General features: G+C 41.6%; 1 protein-coding gene across 5 annotated transcripts in view; it reads right to left on the reverse strand.

Moving 5' to 3' along the window:
- NF2 (neurofibromin 2) overlaps positions 1–10,323 on the reverse strand; it is a 79,885-nt gene extending 69,562 nt beyond the window's left edge. For 2 of the 5 annotated variants that reach the window (XM_042961585.1, XM_042961583.1), the window contains exon 1: positions 9,743–10,302. In XM_042961585.1, the coding sequence (XP_042817519.1) occupies positions 9,743–9,856 (114 nt within the window). In that variant the 5' untranslated portion in view covers positions 9,857–10,302. Of the gene's footprint in view, positions 1–9,742 lie in introns of all 5 variants that reach the window. The other 3 variants (XR_006209756.1, XM_042961584.1, XM_042961586.1) reach the window with 3 other exon arrangements.
- Between the last annotated feature and the right edge of the window lie 4,911 nt (positions 10,324–15,234).

The following is a 15,234-nucleotide window of genomic DNA, read 5'->3' on the forward strand; positions in this document are numbered from 1 at the left end:
TATGTCCATTCGTATGTTGGAATGATCTGTAATGTTGGTGTTTAATCCAATCACAATCCCACTGGGGTATGTGAAAACATCTGGGATATCAACAACCAACAGGAGAAGGCGGCTTTGTTTCCAATGTAAGATGGTATTAGAATCTCTCACAACTCAATTTTGAGAAATTTTTCATATTTGGCTCTTCTTACTGATAGATTGAATTATTAGAGTAAAATTCCAGCCTAGATAAGAAATAACACAACCGTTTAGCCTCCTGGCAAATTACGTTCAGCACCCACTTTCTCAAAATGACAAATATCAAATATTTCAAGTGGAAAAATCCTCTAAAACATCAAGCCAATTGTGCAATGCAGCAAGTAGTGCAAGAGATTTATTTCCTACCTCTGCGGCAAAAAAGTCTGAACTTATTAGCATAAGGTAACATGATTCATATGTTAACTAACACTGGTTCTGAAATTGAGTCCTCCTTGGACCACCACCTACCTGTATGCCTCAATGAAGAATTCCTCAAGTACCATCTCTCCGCTTCTTTTTTTTTTTTTCAAAATGCATCTGCCATCTCCTGGTATCGGCACCTTGCTCAGTTAATGTACAACATAAAAATAGGGCAGGAGAAAGTCTAATAGTTTCTCAGAGCTCTATCATCATAAGTCAAACTACCATAACTTTCAACAGAATATCTGAACATCTTCATTTACAAACAGGTATTTCCACTGGCAAGTCAATGAGATGCAACTATTTGACAAATTGCAACAGGGCAGTGACCACAGTGACCTGCACCTCCTACTGTAGGCCAATTATACTCCCTTCTAAGTTCTTCCTTTCTGCCTGGCACTATGTATTCCAGGAATCCCTATAAAACCTTGCAGGGTCAATAGTATTAGTTCCATTTTACTGATGTGGAAACTGAGGTCCAAAGAGCTTCAGTATCTTACCCAAGCTAGAAGTTCAGCTGGAATTCAAGTCCAGGTCTAACTTATTTCAAAGACTATGCACTTTCCACTAATGCTTTGCAACTCTCTGGACTAGCAGCACCATCACTGTTTGAGAGTTGAGAATGTGTTAGAAATGCAGAATTCTCAGTCCTACTGCATAAGTACAGAATGAGAATTCTCATTTCACCAAGATGCTAGGCCGTTTGCTGGCATATATAAGTTTGACAGACTATACTATACCATTATGCCTCTCTGAATATCACTACTCTTATCTTCTTCTATAGACCAGTGGTTCTCAATATGGTGGCAGGGAGAAAAGAAGGGTGTCCTCCTCCCCCTCCGCACCCCCGCCGGGACACTTAACAATGTCTGAAGACATTTTTGGTTGACATGACGGGGAGCACGGGGAGGTGCTACTGGCATCTAGTGGATAGAGTCCAGAGATGCTTCTAAACATCTTACAATGCACAGGACAGCCCCCACCACAACAAAGAATTATCCAGCCAAAATGTCAACAGTGCCAGTGTTTAGAACACTGCTATAGTTGATAATATTGTACATCCTCTTTGGGTCGGGGTCTGTTTAAAAAAAACAGAAGAGATTTTCATGGTAAAACTATGGCTGAAGAAAGCTCATACAAAATCCCTTTCCTTACTGGTCAGTCTCTCACAATCTCTTACAACATTTATCTCTTTTTTTTTAAGTTTATTTATTTTTGAGACAGATAACTCGCACTAGAGTGAGGGAAGGGCAGAGAGGGAGAGAGAGAACCCCAAGAGAGAATCTTTGTACTGACAGCACAGAGCCAGATGCGGGGCTCAAACCCACGAACCGCGAGATCATGACCTGAGCCAAAATCAAGAATCAGATGCTTAACCAACTAAGCCACCCAGGCACCCCTCTCACAACATTTGTCAACGAGCAACTTAGATCAGGGGTTGCCTGGCTGGCCCTGTCAGTAGAGCATGTGACACTTGATCTCAGGGTTGTGTGTTTGAGCCCCACACTGGGTGTAGAAATTACTTAAAAAGTTTTTAAATTAAAAAAAATTAAAGAAAAAAAAGAAACTTAGATTAGGGATCAGCAAACTGCGGTCCACAACACAAACCTAATTCACCACCTATTATTGTGCAATCTGAGAGCTAAGAGTAATTTTTACATTTTTAACAAAATGTAAGTTTTTAAATAACATTTCATTACTTGTGAAAGTTATATGAAATTCAAATTTCAATGTTCACAAATAGTTTTATTGGAATAAAGTCATGTCTTTTGTTTCCATTTTGCCAAAGGCTGCATTTTCTTTAACATAGCCTGAGATATAATTCATGTACCTTAACATTCACCTATTTAAAGTGCACAAGTCAATGGTTTCTAGCATATTCATAGAGTTGGGCAACCATCACCACTGTAAATTTTAGAATATTTTCATCACCTCAAAAAGAAACCTTGTACTCCTTGGCTATCATTTCTGTATTCCTGCACTTTTCCCAGCCCTAGGCAACCACAAAACTACTTTCTATTTCCCTAGATATCCTTCCAAGGGAATAATTATGTGAAATATATGAAACAATATGTGTTCTTTTGTGACCGCTTCTTTTACTTAGCATGTTTTCAAGGTTCATCCATATTGTAGCATGTATTGGTATTTCATCCCTTCTTAGTGCCAAATAACATTCCATTATATTGATATACCACCTTTTGTTTACCTTTTCATCAGTTGAGGGACATTTGGGTTGTTTCCACCTTTTAGCAATTATGAATAATGTCACTACGGGCATTTGTGTCCAAGTTTTTCTGTAGGCATATGTTTTCATTTCTCTTGAGTAGATACCTAGTAGTGAATTGCTGAGTCATATGGTACTCTATATTCAACAGTTTGAGGAACTGCCAGACTGTTTCCCAAAGTGGCTGCACCATTTTACATTCCCACCAGCAGTGTATGAGGGTTCCAATTTCTCCATATTCTCGCCAACATTTGTTATTATATGCCTTTTTTTGATTCTAGTCATCCTAGTGGTTGGCTCTCATTGTGGTAAAGTGGTATCTCATTGTGTTTTTTATTTTCATTTCCCTGATGACTAACGAGGGTATTTTTTCATGTGCTTATTAGCCATTTGTGTATCTTCCTTGGAGAAATGTCTATTCAGATCCTTTGCCCATCTTTTTAAGTAAACTCTATGCCCAACGTGGGGCTTGAACTCACAATCCCAAGATCAAGAGTCACATGCTCTACCGAATGAGTCAACCAGACGCTCCTCCTTTGCCCACTTTTGAATTATTTGCTTCTCATTACTGATCAATAAGAGTTCTTTATATGTGTTAGATGTAAGACCCTTATGAGATCTATGATTTGCTAATATTTTTTCTTTTCATGTTCTTGATGGTGTCTTTCAAAGCACAAATGTTTTTAATCTCAATGAAGTTTATCTACTTTTTCTTTTGTTGCCCATGCTTTTGTTGTCATATCTAAGAATCATATGCCAAATCCAAAGTCATGAAGATTTATCCCCATTTTCTTCTACGAGTATTACAGTTTTAGTTCTTACGTTTAGGTCTTTGGAGTTAATTTTTGTATGTGGTGCAGAATAAGGGTTCAACTTCAATCTTTTGCATGTGGCTGTCCAGTTTTCAGCACTGTTTGTTGGTAAGTCTATTCATTCCTCCACTGAATAGTCTTAGCACCCTTGTCAAAACTCAGGCAACCATAGAGTATGGGTCTATTTCTGGACCCGCAGTTCTACCCCATTGATCAATATCTCTCTATCTTTATGTGAGTACTACACTGTTATGTACTATTATGTTATGGTTGTTTTGTAGTAAGTTTTGAAATAAGGAAGTATGAGTCCTCCTACTTTGCTCTTCTGTTTCAAGATATTTTTAGCTATTCTGGATCCCTTGCAATTTCATATAAACTTTAGAATATTTACCAATTTCTACAAAGTAGTAAATGGAAATTCTGATGAGGATGGTGTTGAATGAGTAGATTAGTTTGGAGAATACTGCCATTTTAACAATGTTAAATCTTGTGATCTATGAACAAAGGATGTCTTTCCATTTATTTAGATCATCTTTAATTTCCATCAACAATGTTTTACAACTTTCAGAGTATAAGTTTTATACTTCTTTTGTTAAATTTGCTCCTAAGTATTTTATACTTTCTGGTGCTATTATAAATAGAATTTTCTTAATTTTCATATTGTTCATTGCAAGTATATAGAATTACAAGTGATTTTTGTACATTGCTCTTATATCCTGCAATCTTGCTGAACTTGTTTATTAGGTCAAATAGTTTTTTTAGGGGATTCCTTAGAGTTTATATACATGCTCATGTTATCTGTGAATATATTTTTATTTCTTCCTTTCCAATATGGACACCTTTTATTTCATTTTCTTGCCGAATAGTCCTGGCTAGAACCTCCAAAACAATATTGAAGTGACAAGATATCCTTGTCTTGTTCCTGATCTTAGCAAGTAAACATCCTTCTTTCACTAAGTTAGCTGTGGGTTCTTTACAGATACTCTTTATCAGGTTAAGGAAGCTCCCTTCTAATCCTATTTTGTTGAGTGTTTTTTATCATGAAATGCTGCTGAATTTTGTCAATGCTCTTTCTGCATCCATTGAGATGATCATATGATTTTTGTTTTTTGTTCTATTGATATGATGTATCACATTAATTCATTTTCAGATGTTAAACCAACCTTGAATTCCTGGAATAAATCTCCCTTGTTATGATGTAGGATTCTTTTTATTTGTTGTTGGATTCAGTTTGTTAATAGTTTTGTTAAGAATTTTTGCTTCCATATATATATATATATATGTATATGTGTATATATATATATGTATATATATGTATATATATATATATATTTTTTTTTTTTGAGAAAGACAGAGAGAGAGCCAGCAAGGGGAAGGGGAGAGAGAGACAGAGAAAGACAGAGAGAGACAGACAGACAGACAGAGGGAGTCCCAAGCAGGCTCCACAATTCCAGTGCAGAGCCCCCCATGAAATGTGAGATCATGACCTGAGCCGAGATCAAGAGTTGGACACTTAAACAACTGAGTCACCCAGGTACCCCATTCCATGTATTTTTTAAAGTAATTTCTGAGCTAGCCAGGTGCCCCATTTTGCTTCCATATTCATAAGAGATCTTGTCTCTAGTTCTCCTGTGATAGCTTTGTTGGGTTCTGGTATTAGGGTAATGCCAGCCTCATAAAATGAGTTGGGAAGTATTCCCTCCTCTTTTTTTTTTTTTTTTTTTTTGGAAGAGTATGTTAAGAATTGGTATTAATTGTTCTTGAAATGTTTGGTGGAATTCAGTAGTGAAGCCATTTGCGCCTCTACTACCTAGAGCCTGGACCTTTGTGGGTATTTTTATTACTGATTTAATCTCTTCACTTGTTATAGGTCTATTCAGATTGTCTGTTTCTTCTTGAGTCAATTTTGGTAGATAGCATCTTTTAAGGAAATTGTCCATTTCATTAAGTTATCTAATTATTTGGTGTACAATTGCCATTTTAGTTTAGTTTTCTATGTGTTTCATGTGTTTTTTGTTTCTCTATTCCTCCTTTACTACTTGCTTTTTCATTAAGTGAATATTTTTTAATGAAGGATTTAAATTTATTTAATGTTTCCTTCACTATACTTTTTAGGTGTTTGGGGTTTGCTTTGTTTTTAGTGGTTGTTCTAGGGTTTACCAGATAATCTTGACTTAACCAAAATCAGCTTCAGATTATACTATCTTTTTTTAAAAATTTTTTTAATGTTTATTTATTTTTGAAGGAGAGAGAGACAGAGTGTGAGTGGGGGAGGGGCAGAAAGAGAGGGAGACACAGAATCCAAAGCAGGTTCCAGGCTCCAAGCTGTCAGCACAGAGCCCGACGCGGGGCTCAAACTCACAAACCGTGAGATCATGACCTGAGCCGAAATCAGACGCTCAACTGACTGAGCCACCAGGAGCCCCCAGACTATTCTATCTTAATTCCAGTGATATATAGAAATATTATTCCTATATAGGTCCTTTCCCTCTTTTTTGTAAACTATTGTTCATATATATATATATATATATATATATATATATATATATGTGGGGGGGGTGTATGACATCTACTAAAATTATATATATAGTTACATATATAAAATATATACACATTGTTGCATATATATAAATATACATATTGTTCACACACACACACACACACACACACACACACACACGTGACATCTATTAAAATTATAAACCCAACACCCAACAATGCATTGCTATAGTTATTACTTTACCATTTGTGGCCATTTCCTTAGCCCATTACAGCTTTGCTCCAATCCACCTCCTTTGTGCTGTTATTGGCAAGTATACCACCCATAAATTACGTTTGTAGTAATAGGCCCAACAGCACATTATATAGGTATTATTTCATACAATTGCTCTTTAAGTCAGTTAGAAGAAGGGGTGCCTGGGTGGTTCAGTTGGTTGAGCATCCAACTCTTGATTTTGAGTCAGGTTATGACCATAAGGTCGTAGGATCAAGCCTTGCATTGGGCTCCATCCTGAGTGTGGAGCCTGCTTGGGATTCTCTCTCCCTCTGCTCCTCTCCCCCACTTGCACATGCACTCATTCTAAAATTGAAATAAATAAATCAGAAGAGAAAAATATGCATTTCTACTGTCTTTTGTAATTATATAATTACCTTTCCTGGTGCTCTTTTTTTTTTTTTTTCATGTAAACTTGAGTTATTATCTAAAGGCACTTGTTTTCAGCCTGAAGAACTTCCTTTCATATTTCTTGTAAGACAGGTCTTTGAGCGACATCTCCAGTTTGTCTTTATCTGAGAAAGTATTTCACCTTCATATTTGAAATAGCCATTTTGAAATATCCAGCTGTGCTGGATATAGGATTCTAAGTTGACAGGTTTTTTTCTTTGAGCACTTTGAATATTCTGGACTCCACAGTTTCTGCAGATAAGATAGTTGTTAATCTTATTGGGGTTTTCTTGTATGTGACAAGTCATTTTTCTCTTACTGCTTTCAAGATTTTTTGTCTTTGACTTTCAGTATTTTTACTATGATGTTTCTGTTTGTGGATCTCTTTGCATTTATCCTCTTTGGAGTTTATTGAGCTTCCTGGATGTCAAGACTATTGTTTTTCCATAAATTCAGAAAGTTTCTGCCATTATTTTTTAAAATATTTTTTTTTCTCTTTCCTCTTGTGGTATTCCTCTTCCACATATGCTCTTAATGATTTCTCTGAGGCTCTGTACATTTTCTTCATTTTTTTCTCTCTGTTCTTCAGCTTGCATAATCTTTACAATTTTCTCTTCAAACAGGGTAATTTCTCTACTTTGAGCCCCTCTAATGAATTTTTTAGTTCAGTTATGGTACTTTTCAACTCCATGATTTTCATTTGCTTCTTTTCTATAATTCCTGTCACTTTACTGATATTCTCTACTTGATGCAAAAAATGTCATTAGATCTTCCTTCTTTAATCATGTTTTCCTTTAGTTCTGTGAACATACTTGTAACGGCTATTTGAAATCTTTTCAGCTAAATCTGACATCTGGTCACTCTTACAGGCAATTTCTGTTGCTAATCTTCCACTGTATGGGTCATATTTCCCTGTTTCTTTGTATGCCTCATAATTTTTTGTTAGAAATCAGACATCTTAGATAATATATTATCTAAATAATATAGATACTGGACTGTTTCTCCCCAACCCAGCCCTAAGGCTTATTATTGTTATTTGTTTGTTTCTTTAGTGATGGGCTGGAATATTTTAGTGAAATCTATTTCCTTCACATAGTATTAAGACCTATGATGTTGTTCCTCAGGAAGGCACAAATTTGGTTATGGCCACAGTCATCCTGCAGTGACAGTGTATAGTAGGACTCCTTCTCCTTCCCCTGATCGCACCCAGCTGTTAAACTCCATTAATAGTGTTTTACTATTCTATTATTTCATTATGCCCTGGGGCATAATTTGCTCTACAAAGTAATTCAATCAAAGGCTGCTCTTCTGAGGGAACAGTTTATTCAATCCCATGTGGGTTCTTTCCAGCTGTCTTATTCTGATTTTCTCCTGCAAACTAGCTGGCCTACAGTTTAGGTAGCATCTTCATTAAATCTACAATCTCCTCCCAATTGCCCTTCACCAAAACCTCTACTGCTTGTAAGGGTTCCCTTAGGCATAAACCTCTCCACTTTTGTTGCAAATGAACTAACTACCTTTGGGAAGAGAGCAGGAGCTACAGGTTTTAAAGACTTCTCCCAACAGGTAAAATCTCTAAAGGAGGGGGGGGGGGGAGGGGGGGCGGCGGGGGAGGGATACCAGCCAGAGGTTTTCTCAGTTTGCCTCTCCTGGCACAGAACCACCACTGCACAAGCTGGGGCTGGGAAAAGAGCAACTGGGTCCCAGTAGTCTCAGTATGCCATGCCCAAGGCACAGCTCCCATTCTGTAAGTAGGAGCTGGATAAAAGACAGAAGCCCCATCTTTCAACTATTCACACCTGGGACTTAGTCTCAGCAGCAAGAAGCCTTGCACAGGATAAGAAGCACTTCAGTCCTGCTCCTCCTGGGAAGAAAGTGGTTTGACAGGGACCCAGGGGAAGAGGGAGCCCTGTGTTCTGTATTGCAGCAGTCTGGAGTGGATCTTCCCCTTGGTATGTTGGAAGTGAGAGGGAGGTAGTAGCCTTGGTTCAAACACCATAGACTCTCACCTTTCTTAGCAAATTTTCATAGATTTCCTTGAATAGATTTTTCTTCATTTGATGAATGTTTGCACTTAAAACCATTTCCAGAGGGTTTAAATAGTTGAGTTTTTTTAAGTGATTTTCACCAGTCTTATCGGGGAGTTCAATGGAGCTCCTCACGCTGTCAGGCTGGAAGTCGATCCTAAGGCTGCTTTTGTACTACACTAGTAGAGCTGAAGGGCTTAGTAGTTGTAACAGAGATCCCATGGCTTGCAATGCTGAAAATATTTACTATGTGGCCCTTTACAGAAAAAGTTCCCAACTCCTGACTTAGGTCGCAGTTGCCAATGCTGTTGGTTCATAGAACACACTTTGGACTAGCAAGGACTTGCATTTCTTGAAAGGCAGTATTGTTTTGGCTAAAAGTTTGACCTAAAATCCCACTCTGCCACTTACTAGATACATGGCTTGGAGTACCTACCTCATTGGGTTGTTGTGAGAATTAAATGTATGAACGTCTGACATTTAGAATGTATTCAACAAATGGTTAACTGTTATCATCATGATGTAAAATAAACTGCACGAAAAATAAGTATTAGACATCAACTCTTTCCTTAAAGAGTTTGTTTCCCAGAAAATGGTAGCTTTGTAAAAGAGAAATAGGTATAGAGTTTCCACTCTACAAAACGCAACTTTTAATACCTGGGGCACATAATAATATCTAATGAAGTAAAAAAGACCATAAAGCTGGAGCTTAAGCCTGACAATGAAAACCAGAATTCTCCACTACGGATGGTTCCAGCCTCTTGCAGTAACAATGAATGAGAACCGTCAGGAAGTGCTTCCAAACCCAAAAACCCTGGGGGGGGCGGGGGGGGGGGGAAGCAGCAATCATCCTTAACATGAAGATTTGGGCCTAGATGGCTCCTTCCGGTTCTGGTCGACTCTGTCTACGCTCAGAGATGATACAAGCTGAATCCCTCAAGCTTCCACCTGGACTGTCACCGCCGCAGGGGCGCCCCGATCGGTGCCAGACCCGTGGCAGGGCCCGGCGAGCGGGGATTCCACCGGATTCCGCCCGGCTCCCCCTTACCGCAGCCCGTCGGGGCTGCCAGCCGGTTACCTCGCAATTGAACTCCATCTCGGCGTCCATGGTGACGATCCGCACGGTGAACGTCTTGGGCTGCTTCCTCTTGAGCGAGCTGAAGCTCATACGGGAAGCGATGGCCCCAGCCATGGCGCGGGGCTCAGGCCTGGGACCCTCGCGCCCCGAGACCTGCGCTCTGGACCGGTTAGCCCCCCTGGAGGAGCCGCACAGGCCTCAGGGCCACCATGGTGGCCGGCTGGCCGGCCGAGGAACTGTCTGGGCGGCGCGGGCCCCCAGCGGCCAGCATGGGCCGTGAGGACCCTGCCCCGGGAGCGTAAAGGGGAGTCGGGGGGCGGGCCCTTACGGCCACGGGGACGAAACACGAGCCAGGACCGACGGGGTGGGCACGGCCCGGCGCTCAGGGACTCGGGCCGGGGACGCTGGGGACGCCCCGGCACGGGGCCCCTAGACGGCAGCCGGCCAGCCCCCGCGCGCCTCTCAGCGGCCAACAGAGGCCTCGGGGCCGCGCTGCGGCCGGGCGCGCACGTGCGCGCGTGGCTGTCACCGTCCTCGCTCCGCGCGCCTGCGGGAAGCGTCCCCTCCCCGCAGACCCCCGCCTGCTCCCCGCCCCGCCCTCAGGCCCCCAGATCATTACACACAGCGCAACCGAACCCCGCGGCTACCGCCCGGACTCCGCAGTTGGCTGAGCTCTCCTAGGGAGGCAGGACTTCTCCTCCGTTCTCCCGGCTTCAGAACGACTCCACCAATTGGAAGTTCCGCTGTGATTGGAGGCGCGGGCTTGGGCTCGGCGTTGAGTGGCCATAGCGGCAGTCACTCCAAGCGCTTTTGTTCGAAAGGAGTACGCCTACTCTAGCAAGACTGGTTGAGGAACCGGAGTCCGGCGCGCCTTTCCCCGGGAACCACGTAGAGGCTGGTCGCCGGGTGCGGTTGGTCGGTAAGGGACTGCACTTTGAACCAAATGCGCTCCCAGTGTGGCGCCCCAGGGAATCGTGTTTCTCGGACACCCGACGGATAATCCAGCTTGGCACTTAATTGCATATACTGACCTCTGTGTTTCTCAAACTTTTAAATCACGTGGAGGCCGCTTAGATCGCCGGCATTCCCCCAGACCCTTGTGCTTCTCTTTAGGAGAAATAGCGTTATTACCAAGGAAGGGTAATAAGTGTATCTGCCTCGTGGGGTTGTTGAGGAATTTAAGGAAGTTAATACATATAAACTAGGGTAAATACTAGGACATAGTAGACAGGGCGCATACTAGGTTGAATCTTATGGAATTGCTATTTTTGTAGATACAAAATGGTCGAAACATGAAAGCATTTCTCACTTTGTACTCTGATTTACATTTTCGAGCCACATACATGTTTTTATTTTTTAGATGTCATCAAGTTATAATGGGTGTACTGTGAGGCGGGGGAATATAGCTTTCTGTATTTAAAAAATAAACCATGCTTTTAAATAATAATTGAGTAGAGACAATTTTCTCTTTTGACTGAACAGGAAGCAGTCCACAAATATTAACCATCATTAGCATCACCTCCCCTACAGATGGGAAAGAGGTGCCGCATGACAGAGACACCTGCTATTACCTAGATAGAAGAAGCAAAGATGGGAATCAAATCCAGATTTCTCCCACCCAGAGCCTGATGGCATTACCATTGTGCTGCCCTGCTTCCCTGATTGTGGCTGCCAAGCTGCTGCCTGTTGTAGCCCCAAGTACCATGAACCACAGTTCCCTAGCACTCAGCAGACACTGTTGCTGTAACTATACAATAGCATAAATCTCCCGCTTCCCCACAGGCCCCTGTGGTGCCATGAATCACCAGCATTTGCTAGCACGCCCAGGAAAGCTGCTGTGGGGGAACTTTATGTCCTGTCTACTGCAAGCAAATTCTCCCCACCAAAATGATTGTTCAGGGCAGTGTGGGCTTGGAGTGAGAGTGTCTTCATTTTTATTGCTTCAGTTCTCTGCAGGTGGGAGAACTAGGGTGGATTCTCCTAAGAGCTCCCCACAGGTGCAACAAATCAGGGCTTTAACCCAGAGCCAAGACTGCTGACAGAAAATAGGTGATTCTGGGATCCTACTGAGGAGTAGAAAGAGGATGTAGATCAGACAGCAGGGGTCAAAATGACATTGATGGCCAGTAATAGCTCGTTTTTATGGAAGGCTTACTAGGTGCTAGGCACTGGGCTAATTGGCCAAAGATGCCAAATTTAAACATTCTTGGGGAGACACCCAGGTAGACACATGGGTCTGGATCTCAGAAGGGAGGCCAGGACCTGGAATAAAAATAGATGTAATGAAATATTATTCTGGCATTAAAAGTGCCATTCACAAAGAATAAACACAGATGATAACAGTACCTACCTGATAAGAGTATGAGAAGGAATAATTCAAGCAGAGCTCATTAAGAAAGATGTGGGGGGGGGCCTGGGTGGCTCAGTCGGTTGGGCGTCCGACTTCGGCTCAGGTCATGATCTCGCGGTCCGTGAGTTCGAGCCCCGCGTCGGGCTCTGTGCTGACAGCTCAGAGCCTGGAGCCTGCTTCAGATTCTGTGTCTCCCTCTCTCTCTGACCCTCCCCTGTTCATGCTGTCTCTCTCTGTCTCAAAAATGAATAAACGTTAAAAAAAAAAAATTAAAAAAAAAAAAAAAGAAAGATGTGGGGGTGCCTGGCCGACTCAGTTGGTATAGCATGCAACTCTTTTTTTTTTTTTAATTTTTTTAATGTTTGTTTATTTTTGAGAGAGAGAGACAGAGCATGAGCGGAGGAGGGGCAGAGAGAGAGGGAGACACAGAATCTGAAGCAGGCTCTAGGCTTTGAGCTGTCAGCACAGAGCCCGATGTGGGGCTCGAACTCACAAGCGCTGTGAGATCATGACCTGAGCCAAAGTCGGACGCTCAACTGACTGAGCCACCTAGGTGCCCCACAACTTTTTTTTTTAAGTTTATTTATTATCTTGAAAGAGAGAGAGAAAATGAGTGGGGGAGGGGTAGAGAGAGAGGGAGGCAGAGGATCCGAAGTGGGTTCTGTGCTGATAGCAGAGAACCTGATAATAGGGCTTGAACTCATGAACTGTGAGATCATGACCTGAGCCAAAGTCAGACATTTAACCAGCTGAGCCACCCAGGCACCCCAGCATGTAACTCTTGATCTTGGGGTAATGAGTTCAAGCCCCACATTGGGAGGTAGATTGTACTAACAACATCAACAACTACATATATATGTATACATATATAGTTTTGTTTTTTTTTAATAATTAAGGGGCGCCTGGATGGCTCAGTCAGTATAACATGTGACTCTTGATCTCAGGGTTGTGACTTTGAGCCCTATGTTGGGGGTAGAGATTACATTAAAAGAAAGAAAGAAAGATCTGGCACATTGACACTGGTTTATAAATACCTGTTGAATGACAGGGTAATAGGACACAGGGAAATACTGAATGGTCTCAACTATGGGAACAATATTAATTACTACAACATATTAAGTGCTTACCATATAAGATGCCCCACAAAGGGCTTTGCATGCTTTATTTCCTTTGATCTTTGTTGAAACCCTATTTGGTAGGTACTATATCCCCAGTTTACACATGAGGAAACCGGCTAAGGCTGAAATGAGCTAATTTACCCAAGATCCTAACAGCAGTGGTTCAATTTGCATTTAGGACTGTTTTAAACTAGATGTCACCTTAGTTATATTTCGTTCCTCCATTCTTCCAGAAGAACAGTGGCTCCTCTCAAAGTGAAGTCCATTCCCTTCAGGAGACATTTAGCAAGGTCTAAAGATTTTTTGTTGTTGTTCCTGTATTTTTGGTTATTGCAACTAGGGGATGTTCCTGTACACTATAGCAGAGGCTAAGGATTCTGTTAAACATCTCACAGTGCACAGGACAACCTCCCACAACAAAGAAACATGCAGCCCAAAGTATCAATAGTGCCACGCTAAAGAAATCCTGCTCTAGAATAATGATCCTTTTAATTGTTTTTGTTTTGTTTCGTTTTGTTCATACTCTTTCAAGAATCTGATGAAACCAGTGGATTTTCTCCACAGAGGAATACACACAACCCCAGGCGCCTGGGTGGCTTGGTTGGGTGTCCGACTTCGGCTCAGTTCATGATCTCACAGTTCATGAGTTCGAGCCCCGCGTCGGGCTCTGTACTGACAGCTCAGAGCCTGGAGCCTGCTTCGGATTCTGTGTCTCCCTCTCTCTCTGCTCCTCCCCCACTCACACTATCTCTTTCTCTCTCATTCAAAAATAAAGATTAAAAAAAAAAGGAACACACACGCGCATGCACAAAATTTTGCACGTGGTTTTAGAAGGTTCATGGAAAGAGTCCTCCAAAGCATATCTATGAGCCCCAGATTAAATGAAGTCATTGCCAAGATTTGAATCGACCTGTACCAGATGCTGCATGTGAATTCTAGATTGGAACCTGTCTGCCAAAAACTGGACTTTGTTGGTTTTGGAATTACTTTTACTATATGTTGGCATGAAGCCAATATCCCACACCATGAATGTGATAAGAAACAACCATGTGGAACTCTGTCTTTACAGTAGAGATTTAGCTGACTAAGGGATACACAGCTCTCTTTCTATGAAGACCCACAAAAGAAATATCCTTTAAACTCTAGCACCTATACTTCTCATGGGAGACTGGTTTGCTTTCTCTTTTTTAATAAGTTTTATTGTGTTTTCCTTATCTTATAAGTAATCCATATGCATTATAAAAAAGAAATGGAGGGGGGCGCCTGGGTGGCTCAGTCGGTTAGGCGTCCGACTTCGGCTCAGGTCACGATCTCGCGGTCCGTGAGTTCGAGCCCCGCGTCAGGCTCTGGGCTGATGGCTCGGAGCCTGGAGCCTGCTTCCGATTCTGTGTCTCCTTCTCTCTCTGCCCCTCCCCCGTTCATGCTCTGTCTCTCTCTGTCTCAAAAATAAATAAATGTTAAAAAAAAAAATTAAAAAAAAAAAAAAAGAAAGAAATGGAGGGACACCTAGGTGGCTCAGTCAGTTAAGCTTCTGACTCTTGCTTTCGGCTCAGGTCATGATCTCACAGCTTATGGGATCAAGCCCTGTGTCAGGCCTTGCTCTGAGAAGGCAGAGCCTGCTTGTGATTCTCTCTCTCCCTTTCTCTCTCTCTCTCTCTCTCATAGAATAAACTTAAAAAAAAGAAAAGAAATGGAAACTGCATAAGCAGTATGTAGGCATAATTCTAAAATACCCCTCATTCATCTACAGCCTTGTATAATCCTCCCTCTTGGGCATTGGCAAGATCAATAGATATGATGGGATATTATTCCTGTGATTATGTTGCTTTATATGGCAAAAGGGATTGTTTGCAAATATAATGCCCTAATCAGTTGTGTTCATCAAAATGGAGATTATGCCGGGTAGACACTGACCCAATGAGGTGTACTCTTTTTTTTTTTAATTCCAGTATAGTTAACATACAGTGTTCTATTAATTTCAGATGTACAATGTAGTGTCGGGTGAACTCTTTTTAAGTTTTATT

Source organism: Panthera tigris, chromosome D3, assembly GCF_018350195.1.
Source record: "Panthera tigris isolate Pti1 chromosome D3, P.tigris_Pti1_mat1.1, whole genome shotgun sequence".
Classification (NCBI taxonomy): Eukaryota; Metazoa; Chordata; class Mammalia; order Carnivora; family Felidae; genus Panthera; species Panthera tigris.